Source organism: Solanum stenotomum, chromosome 10 (genome assembly GCF_019186545.1).
Source record: "Solanum stenotomum isolate F172 chromosome 10, ASM1918654v1, whole genome shotgun sequence".
NCBI classification, from domain to species: domain Eukaryota; kingdom Viridiplantae; phylum Streptophyta; class Magnoliopsida; order Solanales; family Solanaceae; genus Solanum; species Solanum stenotomum.
The window spans coordinates 43,993,534-44,013,576 of NC_064291.1; the positions used below are offsets into that span (position 1 = coordinate 43,993,534).

A 20,043-nucleotide genomic window follows, 5' to 3' on the forward strand; every position below is an offset into this window, starting at 1 on the left:
GCTTGTGTTACTTTAACTGTCATTCTCGCTTGTATTTTATCCATTACCATTTGCACATAAGCTTCTCTCTAAAGGTGAAATGCTCCCAAACTAATGTATTTGAACAATTCAACCAACCACAATTCCACCATTTGTCCGGATTTCAACTTTTTTTTCCTTTAACACGTTCATCAATCATCAAAGAGTCCAATCCCAATTATATGGCAAATTCTAACACATTGTTCATGTATGCCGCTCAAATTACAACACTTGAGTCTCAAGGCAACTTTGCCGACTATATGACCTATACATCTAATCTCTCAAATAAACGAATTCCTTACTTTGAATAGTTCCACGACATCACAAATAATTCACAATCTCTGTAAATTTTCATATAACTTTATAACAATAGTGAAATAATTATCCGAGGTGATAAGATTCTTTTGATTACTCCTATTATTCATAATACTCTCTCTTCACTCCACAATTTTTTCGAATTACAAAATGTCCATTGCTCTCTCCTCATATAAGAAAAAGTTAATTTCTGCTACTTAATATTTTATCCTCAACATCTAACATTTATGAAATTTTCCGTTACTCTTTCTTGTGAAAAGAAATTGAATATAGAAACATATATCCTACAAGATCGAGACGGAGCCAGATTAAAACAAGAGGTTCATATAATACCCTCGCTCAAAACCTTACTTATTATACATATATTAAATTACAACCTTACTTAATAATAAGGGTTCAATTCCTTTTAACTTTCACAAATTTGACATAGTTTATTTTTGGGATAAGGGTCTGAAAAATACCCCAACTTTGGTCGGATTTGCTATTGCGATACTAAACTTTCATGAGGACCTATTACCTCCCTAGATTATTTAATACCGTATTTTAAACATATATATTTTCCCACTTGACATAAAGAATAATGCAAAATTATAAATAGTAATGTGTCCACGTGGACACATATATACCTTTAAAATACACTATTAAGTAGTTCATGAGGTAAAAAGTACGGTATTGAATAGTCTAGGGAGGTAATAGGTCCTTATGAAAGTTTAGTATCGCAACAGCAAATCTGACCAAAACTGGGATATTTTTCAGACCCTTATCCCTTTATTTTTGTATAAAAACTACTAATAAAATCTCTTACTCCTAATACTAGGCAAAAATCAAGTGGTTTAGAAACAGTGCAAGTTTTTATTCATGTGGAAATTGAGTTTAATGTGTTCAACATTACTTATTAATTTGCGAGGCTAATGTATCATATTCACCAATTTCAAGGGCTATGTAAGTAAATATTGATACTTCCACATCCATGTCACACTAGCCAGAGAAAGCCAGAAAGCCTCAGAACACCAGCAAGCAAAAACTCTCTCCAATACTGACTTTGATCCTTTGCACTGTGGGATTACATAAACCAAAACTGAGATCCATTTCTTGTAGAGACAAAGAATCAAGATCCAGTGGGTGTGCATCAATGGCTCCTCCGGCTCAAACTAATCGATCACCTTCACCTTCTCAACCTTCCGGGTAACAATTCTTCCTTCCTTTCTTTCCTTGCAGTTTTTTCTCTCTCTTTCGTATACCCTTTAGGATGGAGAATTCAAAACCCCCACACCCAGTATGACCTTTTTCCTGTTTTTCATTGTCTTGTTCCTGACCCTTTTGGAAAAGGGGATGAAATTAATTGTCTTTAGTTGAATTCTTGAAATATCCAAGTGGGAAATACTACTGAACTACTTAAGAAACGATCAAAATTGGACTTTCTAGCTTCGATCATGACATGGGTATTTCCTACATTGACCTAAAGAAATTTCACCAATTCAAAATTCACTAGTTTTGCGTAATTATTCTGTATTAATAACCTGATGTTTGTTTGGTATCATGTGTCTTATTTTATTATAATTGCATAAGGCAATTTTCTGGTTGAAAATGAGCTTTGCTTGCTGTAAATAAAGATTAGGGATTTCAAAATGGCAAAGGTTGGAGTTTTACATGCAGTATAAAACAGTGTGTGAAATTATACTGATGTTAATTTTGATTGGGGCAGAAAAGGGGAAGTTTCGGATTTGAAGATGCAGCTTAGGCAGTTGGCGGGTAGTCGAGCTCCGGGTACTGATGATGCAAAGAGGGAGTTGTTTAAGAAGGTGATCTCGTGTATGACAATTGGGATCGACGTTTCTTCAGTTTTCAGCGAAATGGTTATGTGCTCAGCAACCTCAGACATTGTGCTAAAGAAGATGTGCTACCTTTATGTTGGTAACTATGCTAAACACAACCCAGATCTCGCGCTTTTGACCATTAATTTTCTTCAGAGGGATTGCAAAGATGAAGATCCCATGATTCGTGGTTTGGCTCTACGGAGCCTGTGTTCTTTGCGGGTGACAAATTTGGTCGAGTACTTGGTTGGCCCCTTGGGTGCAGGGTTGAAGGATTCAAATAGTTATGTTAGGACAGTTGCAACCATGGGTGTTTTGAAGTTGTACCATATCTCAGAATCAACTTGCATGGATGCGGATTTTCCTGCCACGCTTAAGCACTTGATGCTGAATGACCGAGAAGCTCAGGTCTGGCATTGTAATCTGCATGACATCTTTCTTCTTTTCATCTGTTTCTTGTGCTTGAGTTTTCAAAGCAATTATCGCCTACTATTTGGTTGCTACATGACTTTCAATGACAACAAAGTAGTTGGACACACTTTTTTGATGTACCCATAGATTTCCCTCTTTTGTGGTTTCAGTTTTTCCTTCTCTCTCTATTCCATTGGGTAGCATTTCAGCATAGATGGTGAGGATTCCATGCATGTCATAACAGATAATCATTTCAATACTTGGAGCAGACATTGGCATAATTTTACAATGTTTTCTGATAAATTTGAGAGAAATAGATCAATTTTCTAGAAGCTTGATTGGTTCCTCGTGTGAAAAGCAATAGAGAACTTAGACTATGGTTTGGAAGCTAGTTTACTTTTGAGAGAAGAGAAAATTCAGGTTGATGGAAGTTTCTCTGTGTGGTTCTTTTTGTTCAGTTAAAAATAGATGGCATTGAAGTTCTTGTTTATACCATCCCAGAGTACGTGCTACTTTCAAGTAATAGTCTTCAGATGTCACTTAGTTTGTATTGTTTGTATATGGAATGGCGCTACTCTAAGAAAAATTGACATATCTTTCCTTAGTCTTCATCTTTTGCTTCAGACAATTATTAAGTATTGATCCAGTTCCCAATATGTTTAAGATTCTCCAATCATGGTTTATTTCCATGTACATGCATCAACATAGAATGCCTTTCAAAGAATCTCAAAGCTCTTTATTTATCACCAGAAAACATTTAGCAACTCTAATTTCATGTGCAAAAGAAGCAGTACTATCATGATCTTTAGCTTTATCATTTACTCATCATATCCATCTTTCTTCTTTCTTCAGGTTGTAGCCAACTGTTTGTGCGCTCTACAGGAAATCTGGGGTTTGGAAGCAACCAAATCTGAGGAAGCATCAACAGAAAGAGAAACCCTGCTAAGCAAGCCACTTATTTATTACCTTTTGAATAGGTAGACTGTTGTCATAACTACTTGATTGCATATAATCTCCAATCTACTTTCTTACTTTTTTGTGATCATGTCTGTGTACTGTATGGAGTAAATCAACTGTGTACTAATCAAAAAGAAAAAAAAAACCTGTTTGTGGTGTAATTTTCTGCACTAATTTCTGAATTAAGTTGATATGTACTTTATGTCTTACTTGGTGCGATACTGTTTTTTTTTCTTCCTTACATACCTTATTGGTTTTAAACATTAGGAAGGTCTTGTATTTGTGAGACTTTGAGGATTTCAAGTAGTTTAGCTTGCTTGAATGCTATAGAACATAAGTGTTGCTAGTAAATCTGCATTCCTAAAGGCTAACATGCTTTCCTAAAGGCTAATATGCTTTCCTAAAGGCTAATATGCTTTTAGTTTAGTGGCACATTGCAGAGAATTTTAATAGTTTCTTCAGATTAGAATGGCCAGTAACATGTAAAATCTTTTGTCGTCTTCAGGGACTCAATGATAATGTAAATTTTTTGGGATAAAAACAAAATCATCGAATCTTGTTGATTGTGAAAAAGTATGGGTTACATGCACTTGTTTATGCATCGTCTTTCCTGGAGGGAATACGCTATAGGATAGTTTGCTGTCATAGGAGAAGGATGTTAGCACTGATGGTTTTAGTGAATTTCTTTACATTTGATTATCTTCAATCTCTTGGAGTTGATGCAAACTTAGAGAAAAAGTAGGTGACAAATGAAGAAAAAGATCCATACATGCAACACTTAGTAATATGTTTTAGTCACGTCAGTATGTTTACTCTAGGTCATATACTTTCTTGTAGTCTTTCAGTCCTGTCAGAGATTTATAGGTCTGTAGAAGCTATTGGGAATTTCTAGTACTTTTTAATATTTTTTTTCTGTATTACATTGGCCGGAGATGAGTTTAAATGGAGTGACATGGTTAATGAAGATTCATATGGCCGACCACAATTTACTTGGGATTGGGGTGTAGTAATTGTTGTAGAAAGGTAATTCGTTATGAAAGTACTATGCTTGCAGTTTGTATTCAGATGGAGCACGATACTACAATGTTCAAAAACAAAATTATGCATCTAGTTTTGATTTGGGATATATCTAGCTTAAATATGCTAGTTCATAAGCTGATAATTGCCCAAGACCATATAAGAAGATATCAATCTATTTTCTTAACCAATATGGGACATACTAATACCTCCTCGCATGTCCAGGCTTGAACAATTAGAGTGTGAATAATATAATATAAGAATCCAACGATAGGGAAAGAAAATAACATGGATAGGTTTGTTTGTAATACCCATGTAAATAAAAAGGACTTTTTGCTTAACTTAACCCCAAGGACAAGCTTATGAGATGAGAATTTCCTAAAGACATACAAGGAGACACAACTCATTTCCTCGATCCATGTAGGACACTTAACTAGCCTCCCTTCCTCCCTACATGTCAAGCCTGGACATTTGGATAAACCTAGAATTAGGATGTGTCTAGCTCTGACACCATATAAGAAAAATGGATTGTAGGTCTAACTCAACCTCAATAGCTAGCTTACATATTATGGATACTTAAGGGATAATTAACAGGTATTCAGATGGATGGTTTTCTCATTTCTGGAGTTAAACCAATATCCAAAAGGAATGGTTTGAGTGCTTGTTTAGAGAGGTGAATGTTAACTTAATTCTTTTATCAAGCATAGTTGTATATTATACTGATCTCCAAAGGGAATGGTTTGACTTCTTGTTTTATATCTTCTATTTTATTTTTTTGGAACATTTCCTCCTCCTGTGTGTCCGTATATTTCTTCTAATTTTTTTTTCTCATTAGGAGAAAATTTCCAAAGTTAACCTTTTTGTTAAACTCATTTATGAAGTTAACTTGTAAAAGATGAAAAAGATGTAAAGCTATACCTTGCTGCATCTTGATGTTGCTAATCAACTTGTCATGCATACAGTGCTACAGTAAATTATTCATCTTTCCTTTTCGTATTCTTTCTCTCTCCTTATTTGTCTTAGACATGTGACTTATATTGTTTTCTCTTTTTAAGTAAGAGTCTATTTAGCTTAGCTAATTGAAAGAAGCTGATAACATCACTAGTTGAAAAGTACCTTTCAAGTGTTTAAACTGATTTTTGTCTCAAAAAAAAAAAAGTGTTTAAACTGATTTTACAAAAAAGTAGTTACGTGTGAATAGAAGTGCAAACTAATACTCCCTCCATCCCAATTTATGTGATGATGTTTGACTAGGCAATAGAGTTTAACGGAAAAAAGAAGACTTTTGAAATTTGTGGTCTAAAATAAGCCATAGAAATTTCTGTGGCTAAAATTATTTCATCAAGGATATTGTAAGTTTGAAGTGGAACTGTTACTAGATGTGGAAAAATGTCATTCTTTTCGGGACTAGTTACAAAGGAAAGAATGTGACATATATTGGGATGGAGGAAGTAATAAACCGTTGGGGTGTTTGATAAATAAGTGGTGAGAAACACTTCTCTGTTAAAATGACTGAAATACTTTTAAAGCTATTTTCTGCTTTTGACCAATGGTTTCTGGAGAAAAGTTTTCAGGATTGCGGAACTCTTAGTAAGCTTTTTTCTGCTTTTGACCAATGATGTATCAAAAAGTTGCCTTCGGTTGTAATTTGAAGTAGACAATTTAACAGTAATACTCTGGAGGGAATGTAATGTTTCAATGCCCTTTACAGTCCCGATCCTTCCGCTGAAAGATGGACTGCAATTAGTTTTATCTTCTTTTTATTATTGCACTATGTATTCTGGTCATCAAAAAAATTCTTGGACTATTCTATCAAAGAAACAAAGTTTTGTTTTCTAAAAGCCTAGCGTACTTGGGGAAGAGGCAGGTTGTAAACTAGCTCAAAGTGCTCGGTGAGGATATCTCTTTGAATAGTTAAATTTCCCACTCTCCTCTCTATATTTTGTCATTTTGTTACATGTTTAATATTTTCTCTTGCCGTTTATGATCTTGCAGTAATGTAAGACTCTTTTGCATGGGAGGCTCTTTCTGTAATCTGCTAAAACAGTTATACTACACGGATGATAAAATTTCTGTGTCAATGTTGACTTTACTATCTTTTTTTTGTCAAATCCCATGAAAAAATTAGTAGACCTCTCTAGCTCCCTTACTCTGCATTGTGGTGTTTGGACTTTCTCGCGAGAGATTGCCTCATCTTTCAAATATGATTGTGCAGGTTCAAGGAATTCAGCGAATGGGCTCAATGCGCTGTTCTTGATCTGGTTTCTAAGTATGTGCCTTCTGACAGTAGTGAGATATTTGACATGATGAATCTTCTTGAAGATAGGCTTCAACATGCTAATGGTGCTGTTGTCTTGGCAACAATCAAGTTATTTCTGCAACTGACACTCTCCATGGCTGACATTCATCAACAGGTTCCCATTTTAGTGTTCATCTGAAATGTTTCCTTAGTAGATGGTATTGTCTATGGTTGCTCGACCATCTCTTTTTACTAATAATCCAGCTAAAGTACCCGCAAGGGTGGCCAAGTTGGTTGAGTGGGTGATCTCCCAAATGGGGGTCTTAGGCTCAAACTCCCTGCATACTTTCTCGGTCGAGCTTGTTGCACGGGGCGTGCCTAGTGCAGTTTACCTCTCTTGCGTGGTTTGCGGGCCATTACACTGGAACAAGGCTTGCTCTGTACGCACTCGAAGGATAGCGTCTGCGGGTTCCCTTGTCAACACAAAAAAAATAATTCAGCTAAATTGTTTACTGTCCAAGAAGTCAACTAACTTTGTTGTCTTTATTTTCCACTAGCCTTCTGACTATGCTTCCTGACAGCTCGTTTCCTTTTAACTTTTATTTATTATCTTCTTGGTCCAAATTGCCTTGTGTAAGAGGGGGCATGTGAAATTCAGTATGTTTATGATAACTGCTGTTTAAGTTGTAGTCAGTTGAGATCCCATATGGTTATACAGGGAAAACAGACAGCTTGAACTAATGTTTCCTGCAGCTTGAATTGTCAAATGACCCAATTTTAAAATCTTAATCCTCTGTACATTACACATAAAATGTAAATATCCAATGAGTTGGTTATTTCTGATGGGTTATTTCCTCCTGTAAGGCAGTAACTCAGCAATTCCTTAGCCTTAACTTTATCCTTTTCGATGTTGTTACATGTATTATCAATTAACATCATCACCTTAATTCCAAATTAGTTGGAGCTGGCCATATGAATCCTTTGTATCAAATAATTGCATGTATCATTGACTATTTCGTGCTAGCCATCAACCTATGACAACCCTCTCTCTCTCTTGAAGTAATTTAAACGTCTCTACTAAATTGCACCAACAGAATGCATGTTATGTACATATAAGGGACTAAGAGGTCCTCTCTTTTTTTATCCTACAATTTCTTGGAATTCATGGAACTTAGCAAAAGATTGAAAGAAAAAAACCCTATATGTTTGACATCATTTACTAGAGGATATGATTTAGTCATTTTAGTATGTTTACTTACTATCCTATGCTTTCTAGAGGAGTCTTTTAGCCCTAGTACGATTTTGTATTGTATGCCAGTAAAATATATACAAAACTTCTAGTACTTTTGTTTTTGATTTTATTTTGTCAAATACTGGCCTGAGATGAATATTTTATTTTTGATATCCGGCTTGGGATCAATATTTTATTACAGAAACATGGTCAGTGAGGATTCATTTACCGGACCCTAACTTCTTCGGGGCTGAAGCGTAGTTTTTGACTCAGAAGTCTCTTCTACACTACAGGAAATTTATCAAGTGCACTAAAGAATTAGTATCATCTACAAAAATCATGTTATGCAAGAAATTAACATCTACAGACATTTATATTTAATGTAAAAAAATAGTTCTTCAAAACATTTGCTATTTCTCTCCTTTCAAACTGCTCAAAAGATGGTGGATTTTACTGTCTTCCATGCACTTAGGGGAAGTTCTATAATGCATTGTTCTTGTCAACTTGTTATTGCTGCCTTTCATGACTTATCACCCTTCAAATATGTTGAGGAAAACACTCCAGAACTCTAGTACATATTTGTTGTGTAACAATTGTGGAGCTTACCCTCAATTTCAGTTTACAATCATCTACAACTTCGTATGGTTAATTTTTCTTCCTGATTCACAACCATTGGTTAAAGGTCTGAAACTTTGCGACATCCCACATTCTGGTTTTTCTTCCATCTCCCATGAGCTGAGCCAGCTGGTGGAATCCCCCCATCATATCCTTATCTGTTCCAGAGGGCGCCTCCACTGTAACCGGTTGCTGATTTGGTGAACCAGAACTCTTCCACACCCACACCCCCACATACCTTTTTTTTCTTAAAATAATTTTCTTGCAGGGGTGTACTTGCTCATATCCCAAATCTCATAACCACTTATAGAGTAGGCCTTTGTTTTGGAGTTTCAGGTTTTTAACCCTCAAAGTACTCCACCTTTTTCGAGTTGTTTCTGCGGGCCACCTTACTAGATGGATACTTCTTCTTTCAGAGTTGCCTTCCCGTTGGAAGTCTCTCCTTATTTTCTCTAGTTGCTTAACAATGTTTGAAGGGATCATTGAGTGCACTGGTAAATATGGAATTTCATCCAATACTAAAAATGGTTGTATGCTTTTTCCATGTGGCCAATCTCCTCTCACATTTGTTCATCTCACCGCGTCATCCTGTAGCTTGTCATGCTCCCTAAATGTGTCGGTTCAAGATATATTGTAGGGAAGTTTTCAACTTCACACCCAAAATGTCTGCCATGCTTTATTCTATTTTGGCATAATACATAAACATGACCCTTAACTTGGCTTCAGCGAACAACTATGCCCTCCAACTTTGAATGTGCACAAGTAGACACTTAAACTTGTATAAAATTGAACAAGTAGACACAAGTGTCCTACATGGCACAATACACGTAGGACGCCATGTAGGACACAAAATTGTCATGTAGGGTGCCATGTAGGACGAATGTGTCCATTTGCTCAATTTTATACAAGCTTAAGGCCTACTTGTACACACCCAAAGTTAAAGTCATAGTTGTCAACTGATGTCAAGTTAAGGGTCATGTTTATGCATTATGCCTTCTATTTTTGGTGTAAATAGGAGTATATAGAAGATCTAGAATCATTTATGGATGTCTTAGGTTCTATATAAGCTTTTGTTGTAGGATTGAAGATCTTCTTGATACTCCTTAGTAACTATGGTGACCTGTAACTGTTTGTGTCAGGTCTAATTTTTGGATACATATAAAAGTGTTACCTTTTCAAAAAAAAATATTCTGAAGATCAGTCCAAAAAAAATCTTGGATTTTGTCTCGGCATCATCCATTGTATTCAGAATCAATTCAAAACCACCCACCACAATTGTATTGATATTGCAACATGAGGTGATCCACATCTTCTCTCATTCACATATAGAACTAGCTTACACATATGATGATCCTCTTCGTCCTCAAATTTTTGGTTGTCAGTATTGGTCCCCTAGCTGTCAATCACGCAAAACCTTGGAACAAACCTTTGGTATAGTTTATAGACAAATGGGGTTCCCATGCTCTATTGGTTTTAAATGTTTCACCAAATTTAGTCTCTGTGAGCTTATAGAGAAACAAGGTGGAGATAGTGAGAAAATGCACAAAAGCTAATGTTTGAAATATTATTCATTCTATAGGCACACATTAGAATTTTCATGTTGAGGAAAACACTTTACAGTGTTCATGACTATATTTACCCTATGGAGGACATGTAAAACTATGACTGCTCACACTTAGCTATGTAACCGCCTAAACTATGCTGTAATTAATGGTCTGACAACCTTTGTTACCTAACAGCTGCATAAAGTGCAAAATGCTGTTACTCAAAATATAGTCTGCGCAAAATCTTCTGTAATTTTCTTCTTGAGGCATCTTAATTTTTAACTATGGCTGAATTTTAATTTTCATTTATTCATTCTTCTGTTTAGGTATATGAGCGTATAAAAGCACCTCTACTTACATTAGTTAGCTCAGGAGGTCCAGAGCAATCCTATGCTGTGCTAAGCCATCTACATTTGCTGGTGATGCGTGCACCCTATATTTTTTCAGCTGACTACAAGCACTTCTACTGCCAATACAATGAGCCATTTTATGTCAAAAAGCTAAAGCTTGAGATGCTGACTGCCGTGGCAAATGAGAGCAATACATACGAAATTGGTGAGTATCAATATCAGTCAACTAAATGAAAGTTTTCTACCTCAAGGTCTTTGTGTATACCTTATTTCCTGGTGTCAGATCCTGATCAAAGAGATTATTGGTGTTGCCCAGCCACAAATCTGAAAAAAAAATTAATGTGGGATAAGGGTAAGAAAAGAGTGTTGCACAATAATTAGTAAAATTAGTTGTAAAGTTGTGTAAATTTAAGAGGGGGNGGTGAGTATCAATATCAGTCAACTAAATGAAAGTTTTCTACCTCAAGGTCTTTGTGTATACCTTATTTCCTGGTGTCAGATCCTGATCAAAGAGATTATTGGTGTTGCCCAGCCACAAATCTGAAAAAAAAAATTAAGGTGGGATAAGGGTAAGAAAAGAGTGTTTTTGCACAATAATTAGTAAAATTAGTTGTAAAGCTGTGTAAATTTAANGTTGTGTAAATTTAAGAGGGGGGGTAAGGGTAAGAAAGAGTGAGTTTGTACAATAATCAGTTGAACTAAGTGGTAAATCAGTAGAACTAGTAGTAGTTTTATGCTGAAAAAAAAGTGATCAGTAAATTTAAATGAAGTGTTATTCCAATCAAATTCTTAAATGAAACTTTCTTGCTAAAAACTATATAGGCGTGCTTATAAGAAAAATACTATATGTGCATGCACTCATTCCTTAGCTAACACAAATTTATCTGGTGGAAGGAAATTCCTGGAAAATGTGCTTCTTCATGTCCTGTAAAGACCCTGCCTATATTGCTCATCCATATATGTGAATATTTTGTTCTTTCACTTTTATTCTATAGATTTGACTGGATATGGATTTTGAGATGTTGACTTATATACTACATTAGTGATGGTGAAAGAAAAATGTTAGAATAATGGTTGAGACAAGTTGAATAAGAATTGAGAACAATGGTTATATGACAACAATACCCCCAATTAGCAATATTCCAATAAGCACCAATTCTATAGAACAAGACACAAAAATGAGCTAACATGCAACAATGGCTATATCAAAACCAAAACCTCCTATTAAGAACACCAAACAAGCACCTATACTATAGACACACTCAAGAGGAATGATCCTCAAGCAAGCAATCTCATCAAACATTGTCAAGAAACAAAGGTCTTAGCCTCAAACTCCCTCAAGAGTATACTCAATTCATGAGAATTCAACACATCAAAAAAAAATCTAGGTTTAACTGAGCTATTCTCCCCTATGTCTAGACTAGCTATTACATATAAGGCTGCATCTTCTTCTCTCATCCAAACTATCTTCCAAATCTTGAAGGCCATCATGTGTCAACCTTCGATGACCTTCAAGTGCTCCGTCTTCATGATTAAAGAGAGTATAGCTTGAAGATGTGTATTTGAGCTTGCTTGGGGTGTGAGAAACATGTTCTTGAGCTTCATGCCTTTTCCTTTCAAGCGCACCCCCGAACCCCCAAGTCTCCAAAGTAGCGTCTTGATGAAAAGTCTACCAACTCCTTAACTTGGCTTTGTGTGCAAGGTTTTGATGGAACTTGGCTTGCATCAAAAAAGGGGTGGGAAGAGTTCAATGAAAATGTATATTTCAGAGTGGGAGAGTGGGTGATGGGAGTAGGGTGAGTTTTTGGAACATAGGTGATGCGGAAACAACATCTTGAGAATCACTTCCTAACATGTATTGAATATCTTGTCATAAAAGGATGTCGATTCAACGGTTATAGAGTATAAATGAGGAAGGAGTGCATTGGGATTTGAGTTTTAGGAGAAGTTTGCAAGACAGGGAGTTTGAAGAATTCCGGAACTTGATTGACTTTTCCCCTTATATTAGTCACTGTGTTGTACAATATGCCTAGTTGATGAATGCACAAAAGAGCTGACACCAAATTCAATAACATAGGATAAGTGTTAGAGTCAGACTGGATGTGCACCATGCTTAAGATAGAGAATAAGACTGAACGAAGGAGATGACTAAATCGATAAATCTCTTTTTGTGTGGTGATGTTTAGGTCATCTGAGTACTGTCAAGGGATTTAATATCCAAATTTTATAAAACTTCAAGTTATTGCCTCCCGACTAGTTTGCATTTTTGACTAGCCAGTCTGATGTTGATTTCTTTGCGGATTGGCTTCAGTGACGGAACTATGTGAATATGCTGCAAATGTTGACATTCCCATGGCGAGAGAATCGATCAGGGCTGTCGGCAAAATAGCATTACAACAATATGATGTTAATGCAATTGTAGATAGGCTTCTCCAGTTTTTGGAAATGGAGAAGGACCATGTGACTGCGGAAACTCTGGTATGTTGTCACTCATTTCCCTTATTTTTTGTGTTTTTTCTTCATTTTTTTAGGGTGGATGGGGTGGGTGGGTGGGGGTTGCATCTCAATAGCCTCTAATGATATTGCTTTAGAGGAATAGTGCATTAAACATGTGAAATTACGCGAGACCTCATGTCTTTCTGTTCTTGTTTGGTCTGACCATTTAAGCTTTTCTCATGTAGGTACTTGTGAAAGATCTCCTTAGGAAATATCCTCAATGGAGCCATGATTGTATAGCAGTTGTAGGGAATATTAGTAGCAAAAATGTCCAGGAACCCAAAGCCAAGGCAGCTCTTATCTGGATGTTGGGGGAATATGCTCAAGACATGCAAGATGCTCCTTACGTATTGGAGAGTCTTATTGAGAATTGGGACGAGGAGCACTCTGCAGAAGTAATCAGGCTGCATATTTCTTTTTTATGTTTTTGGCTTTTCTTCGTATGCAAGTATTTTTGTACTCCTTCGTGCCCTGCTGTTGATCTTTCTAATCTGATCAGTCTCATTTGGAAGGCCCTAAGTCTTGAAAATGATTTGTTGTTTGGAGTAAGCATTGATTCTCCCTAACTTTTGTCAGTAACCTTGTAGTTTGTTGATGCAAGTTAGTGAATGACTTGCTTAGTACAAAGGTGATGACGGCAAAATTGCAAAAGGTGGTCCCCATGTTCAGTTGCCTCCTTCCTGATTGTTTCAATCTAGGATCTCTTGGTTCTATAGTTTGAACTTTGAAGCCATCCACATCATTCATATCATCCGTGGTCATTAGTTTCCCTTTTGAAGTGATACAAGAAAAGCTTTTGTGTGGCAATGAAAATTAATGAAATAAAAATGTGAATTTCTTGTTTGGGATCCTCTAACAGAATGAAGGTTGGCGTGTGTTAAAAGGCATTTGAAAATGTAGTTTTCATAGAGGAAAAAGTGTTATACATATAATAAAATAAGATACATAAGATGTTGACTCAGGTCAGACCATTCACATGCTCTTGCAACAAAAGCTCCAAGAGTGCTTTATTAAGTCCGCTATTTTGTACTGCATACATATAATGCCACGTTAAAAAGTATAAAGTGTTGACTATTGTTATAAAGTGTAAAGCTATAACAGAATGATTCGTGCCTATCTTTTCCCTTCACAGAACCACACCTTCGTTGTCTTTAATGCTTGTACAAGATAACAACCTTGTTGTCTTGATTTTGGTACGCATGCTGTTTTCTTTTTCTTGGGCTTTCCAGGTGAGGTCTTGTTCAGAATTGGCTTTATCTGGAAAGGAAATGGAAGAACCTGTTCTTCAAGTGGGGATTCTAACACCTTCTTGTATTTAAATTTTGCAATTGTGATCCTAAAATTTAAAAGCAAAGCAAAGCCTCTTGTACAATTTTTGATCTTTTAGATGCACTGCCTTACTGTGTGTGACCGGCTGCAGATGTTACCTGTATTTTAATCTCTGTTATTTCTCTGTGTGCTGTCGATTCTCCAACTTGTGTTACTGAACTGCTCATATTCGTAGTGTTTGACATGTTAGCTTAAACAGCATAATTATAGTTCTTCTATCCTTTTCATTTATGAGGTATAAAATGTCTATGGGGTTTTATTTGACTTGGCTTCAATGTGTTGTGCAGGTTCGTTTACATCTTCTTACAGCAGTAGTTAAGTGCTTTTTTAGAAGACCGCCAGAGACTCAGAAAGCCTTGGGAGCTGCATTGGCTGCTGGTGTTAATGATTTTCATCAGGTATCCCATCTGTTTGTTTTATTTTTCTAGATAATGACTGATATAAGAGACAAATTATTGAGTAGGCCCAAATAGAACAGAATGGTTGCAACATATTCTTTCACCTAACCCAACTTGATTGAAATTGAGGCAGTTGATTAACAGATATGAGTATGAAGTGTTTGTGTGCCTCTAAATGATGCCAAGAATTGTTGCAGGATGTCCATGACAGGGCATTATTATACTATAGACTTCTGCAGTACAATGTCTCCATAGCAGAGCGTGTGGTGAATCCTCCAAAGCAAGCTGTTTCTGTCTTTGCTGATACACAAAGTAATGAAATTAAAGATCGTATCTTCGATGAGTTTAACAGCCTCTCTGTTGTTTATCAAAAGGTATCCCAGATGTTCTTCGCTCTCATCAATTGTGTAATTTGAGGAATATAATCAGAAGTGTAATTTCAGTGTTACTACATATATTCAAGGATAAAACATGTTTCTCATTTTTATCTTTGCTAAGACCCTAGTAATCTACTTTACCTATTTCTCAAGTGTAACCATTTTTGCAGCCTTCTTACATGTTCACTGACAAGGAACATAGAGGGCCATTTGCCTTCTCCGAGGAAATTGGAAATTTATCTCTTGGGGAAGAATCGACTGATAATGTAGTCCCAGCACAGAGAATCGAGGCTAATGATAAGGATTTACTTTTGAGTACTTCCGATAAAGAAGAAAGTAAAGGTTCTATCCACAATAGTTCTGCATACAGTGCTCCTGGATATGATGGTTCTTTGGCTGCACCATCTCAAACTGATCTTGTTTCCTTGGATTACAAACCTACTCCAAATGTGCCATCAGCTACTTTTGCAATTGATGATCTACTTGGTCTTGGTTTGCCTGCTGCAGCCAGCCCCCCTCCTCCACCTCCTGTTTTGAAGCTCAACACTAAAGCTGCTCTAGAACCAAACGCTTTCCAGCAGAAATGGCGTCAACTTCCAATATCAATATCACAGGTGCACATTTACTTTTAGTATGTGATCTCTTGATCATTTCTTTTGTTCACTAGAGGCAGACCTAGGAAATACCTCCACTGCCTGGAGAGAGCATTTTGTAGGATTCTGTTGAACTACTTACAGCTTCAGCTTAATTAGAGTGTGGCTGTGCTCTTTCCATTACATTCAGGGATATACTGAATAGTTTCTATTAGAGGTATAAGAGGAAACATTTGAATCTTCGCTTATATCAGGTGTTACTGAGGAGGCAGTTATTGCCAGAAAATCTTGCACAGTCTGATACTTTGCCTTTAGTTGTCCGCTCTAAAAATTCTATTCACAAGAAAATAATGTTTGAATCATGTCAGGAATTTTCTGTTACCTCTTTCAAAAAAAAATCATTTCACTAATTTGTGTTATTACTCGTAAATTAGAACTTCAAAACTTATTGGAACTTGGAAGTATCAAGCAGTAATTGCTGGTCAAATAAGCTTCATTGGATAAATTCTTCCCTCTGATACGATTGCACTGTTGCATGATGTCCAATTTTTTTCTGTGTTCACTTTTATAGGAAAAATGCCATCTATTTGCAACAATTCGGGAAAAAAGTGTGTTGTATTAATGTGAGTCGGTGATTGTAGCCTTGTAACTTTTGGATACTTGTACACTATCTGTGTCCTTGATATGAATATGGTAACTTTTACTATTATGACCTCCCTTATTGTTGTTGAATCGCCTTCATCTTGATACTACTTTTCTCTTTTCCTTTACCAGGAAACTTCCATTAATCCACAAGGAGTGGCTATTATGACATCTCCTCAAACACTTATCCATCATATGCAAGGCCATTCAATCCATTGCATAGCTTCTGGTGGTCAAGCCCCGAACTTCAAGTTCTTCTTCTATGCACAAAAAGCAGAGGAACCGTCTACCTATCTTGTAGAGTGTGTAGTTAATTCATCATCGTGTAAAGTACAGTTAAAGATCAAAGCTGATGATCAGAGTACATCTCAGGCCTTCTCAGAGTTGTTCCAGTCAGCCTTGTCCAAATTTGGGTTTTCATAGTCACTCGGACGACCCTCTTGTTGTAACACTCCTTAGAAGTATTAGTGGAGGATTCACATTCCCTTTTGTAATTTCATTTTGTAGCAAGTTCAATAAGAGTCACAATGTGGTGTACAACATGAGCCAAGATGAGTGTTTCATGCTTTCCTACCCTGTAATTCTCCGGCAAAAGATCACTTTTTTGTACCTTGTGAATTGAATAGAAAAGCCCCACTGGGGCGTGGTGGTGAACCTTTGTGGCCAATTTTTAAGTGATCTTTTCCAAATTCCATCTGTTATTTGTATTTTTTCTATCTATGAAGGGCTTGTAAGAAGAAAGAAAATGAAATAGGAACAACCGTGCTGGTTGTAATATATCAACTTTCATGTTAGATCTTTTCCAAGTTGTGTCATGTTAAATAGCAGTGCTACAACGACTCGGACTCGGAATTATTGGAAGAATTCTTAACGTCGGAAGCACAAGTTGTTGATGTTAAACTTGTTCTTCTGCCGGATTTACTACTTTTGCTTCTACAAATTCAATGTACTTAAAAGGACTCATTGACAGAAGATTGATGGTTAATGCAATAAAATTATTCGTGAAATATGAACTTAGATATATAAAATTGCATTGCAAGTAGTACTTTGAAGAATAGGCTATTGAAAATAATTTTTTTAATAATATATAAGAGTTTACGAAAATAAATTCTTTTGACTATCTTTATTTTATTTTTTTATTAGAAAAAGAAGAAGAAATAAAATTCAATTCCTTACATTAAGAAAATTTCAAGTACTAACGATAAGTACATAATTATTTATTTTCATTTTGTGTGTTGTGACATAGAAAGCCATTAACATTTTAATTTGTTCAAACTGATACTCTGCTTTTTATCTCTTCCCTTCCCAGGTATGTATGTTGTATCTCTTTCATATTTTGGGTTTACCGTCTCTGCTTTTGGATTTGATATGTTTCTTCGTTTGATCTTGCCTATGGGTCGAATTTATTTCTTTTTTGTACGTTTTCAGATGTATTTGAGCTTCCCTTTTTCTATATCATTGTGTGTTTGAACTGAATTTAGGGCTTTTTGGTTCTTTTGGAGCTACAGTGATTTACTGCTTTAGTGCCTGACTTTAGGGTTGAGCCGCCCTTGTACTTTGTTAGTATTATTCCTCCCTGTAATCAGTTGTCTTCTTCTGTTGCCACCTTGACTAATGAGTCCAAAGTTGTTGCTTCTGTTTAAAAGATAAGTAATATCAAAGTTATTACATTTACCCTTTGGATCATGCAAACATCTAAATTTTAAATGAATTGATTCAGACTTTTTATGAATTGAAATCAGACCTGGGATTTGAGTTTGTATTATGAACTCAAATTTTGTATTTTTCTTATATATATTATTACACTTTGAGAAATTAGGAATGCTTCTATCAAAATGACCCTTGATTAAATTAAAATATCCTTAAAATTAAATTTGTTCATCTAAACCAATTGAGTTACGTTAATATGCTGGAGAATTCATAATTAAAAATTTACAGTGTGATTATTGATTATTAGAGAGAGGAATCGACTAACCTGGACTATTCGTTAGTAGAATGTGAAATGCAAAACAAAAAAATCTTCCTTGTCTCTTCCACTCTGACCGGAGAAAATCCTCTTCATTATGGGATGGGGTATTAGGGAATGAAATTGGTGGTTGGAAGCGTTTAAAGTAAGTATCGTGTTACGGGGCATCTGTTCTGAAAATTTTTCTCTATATGGGGGACTAATCAAATAGTTGAGTAGCTGCAAATGCTCATGCCGGTGCACACATGAACTAATCTTGTAGTTAACCTACCTTCTAATCCATTTCTTCAGCCCCCAGCGTGGTTTTGGTGAATTACATGATGAATGCTGCAACATCGTTGTTTAGGAGGTTAAATATAAGAGAGCTGGTAACAAGCACACCTGCTTACAATACCGCTAGTGGTATGTATTCCATTCTTTCCTGAACCATATGCTTTGGTAATAGATGAAATGTTTAGAGACTCTTGACATATGTTTCCATTCTGCAAATTTAAGATGTTTCTGGAGATGGATTGAGCTTGATGTTTAGGCGGTGGGCTACCAAAAAGACAGCAGGGTCTACAAAGAATGGTCGTGATTCAAAACCAAAGAATCTAGGAGTGAAGAAATTTGGGGGGGAGGTAAGAAAATCTCCTCTTCTGGAACAAAATGGATGAAGCATTTTAATCGGTTCAGAGAAATTTTTCTATTCAGCCATTTCACAAAGAGACTTTTTTGTTCCAATGTTGCATATAGAACTTTCTTGAAACCAATTCTTGCTGATACACAGTTTTTTACATGCAGAGAGTGATTCCAGGAAATATCATTGTTCGTCAAAGGGGAACCCGATTTCATCCTGGAAACTATGTTGGAATTGGGAGAGATCACACACTTTATGCTTTGAAAGAAGGCTGTGTTAAATTTGAGCACCACAAGCTGAGTGGGCGCAAATGGGTGCATGTTGAGCCCAAGGATGGTCATATGCTTCACCCAGTCTACTCAAGCACTACAGCTTCCGAGTCAAAGACAGCTACTTAAGTTTTTCTGATTTGTCGACTGTTGAGTGATTCGTGGAGCATGGATCTAACAAGTGTTAAGCCACTATAAAGGCTGTCTCGTTTTTGTATCTTTTAGGTCACTTGATTTAAAGAAAACATTTGAAGATTAGTCAATGAATGGATGTTCTGCCGCTATTTTTGATAAAATATTGTGGTGGTGAATCTTTATATGGATGTGCTTGTGAACTTTTGGGCTTTCCAGTCTGAGTATCATATACTTGCTGAAACATTGTGTCTACGTGATGCAGTTTGATGCGACCCATATGTGGAAACTTGTGCTAACTTTGCCAAGTTTCTTTAGGACATGTGATGAGAGCACAAACAGTGTTTAGTAATCTGGCAAGAGCTCATTGTTTAGTCGAGGCAGTTTTTGTGAAGTTTAGAAAATATCGAGGTTGGAAGCCTCATATGGCTTGCCAATTTGATAATGGTAAATTATTCTTATTGCCATTAAGCCTATAGAAAGGAAGTTATCAGTCTCTTACCGTAATGGCTTATATGCCTTAGAGAGTTGCTAGTTAGTATATATTAATTAATCTGCAGGGATACTGATATCTTGAGCTAATTATTATCAATAGTCAATTTTCTCTCATAACACCTGTGTTTAAACAGTAATATAAAATGAAAATATAGCATTTTCCTTTTTCATTTTAACAATCATTCTTTATATGGTCTTGCAGTAAAATCATGCCTT

General features: G+C 36.1%; 2 protein-coding genes across 3 annotated transcripts; both read left to right on the forward strand.

Moving 5' to 3' along the window:
* The first annotated feature begins 1,296 nt into the window (after positions 1 to 1,296).
* On the forward strand, positions 1,297 to 17,038 carry LOC125878437 (beta-adaptin-like protein A). The gene is made up of 11 exons (XM_049559687.1): positions 1,297 to 1,518; positions 2,039 to 2,555; positions 3,411 to 3,535; positions 6,748 to 6,946; positions 10,488 to 10,716; positions 12,823 to 12,989; positions 13,193 to 13,402; positions 14,624 to 14,734; positions 14,932 to 15,108; positions 15,282 to 15,725; positions 16,479 to 17,038. The coding sequence occupies exons 1-11, from the start codon at positions 1,466 to 1,468 to the stop codon at positions 16,767 to 16,769; spliced, it is 2,523 nt and encodes an 840-aa protein (XP_049415644.1). The 5' UTR covers positions 1,297 to 1,465; the 3' UTR covers positions 16,770 to 17,038.
* A 592-nt stretch (positions 17,039 to 17,630) lies between these two features.
* Positions 17,631 to 19,496, forward strand: LOC125841529 (uncharacterized). Of its 2 annotated transcripts, none has more exons than XM_049520684.1 (4): positions 17,631 to 17,655; positions 18,604 to 18,714; positions 18,808 to 18,932; positions 19,096 to 19,496. In XM_049520684.1, the coding sequence occupies exons 2-4, from the start codon at positions 18,630 to 18,632 to the stop codon at positions 19,327 to 19,329; spliced, it is 444 nt and encodes a 147-aa protein (XP_049376641.1). In that variant the 5' UTR covers positions 17,631 to 17,655; positions 18,604 to 18,629; the 3' UTR covers positions 19,330 to 19,496. The 2 variants fall into 2 exon arrangements, with proteins under 2 accessions (XP_049376641.1, XP_049376639.1); XM_049520682.1 differs by lacking the exon at positions 17,631 to 17,655 and adding an exon at positions 17,717 to 17,742.
* The last annotated feature ends 547 nt before the right edge of the window (positions 19,497 to 20,043 follow it).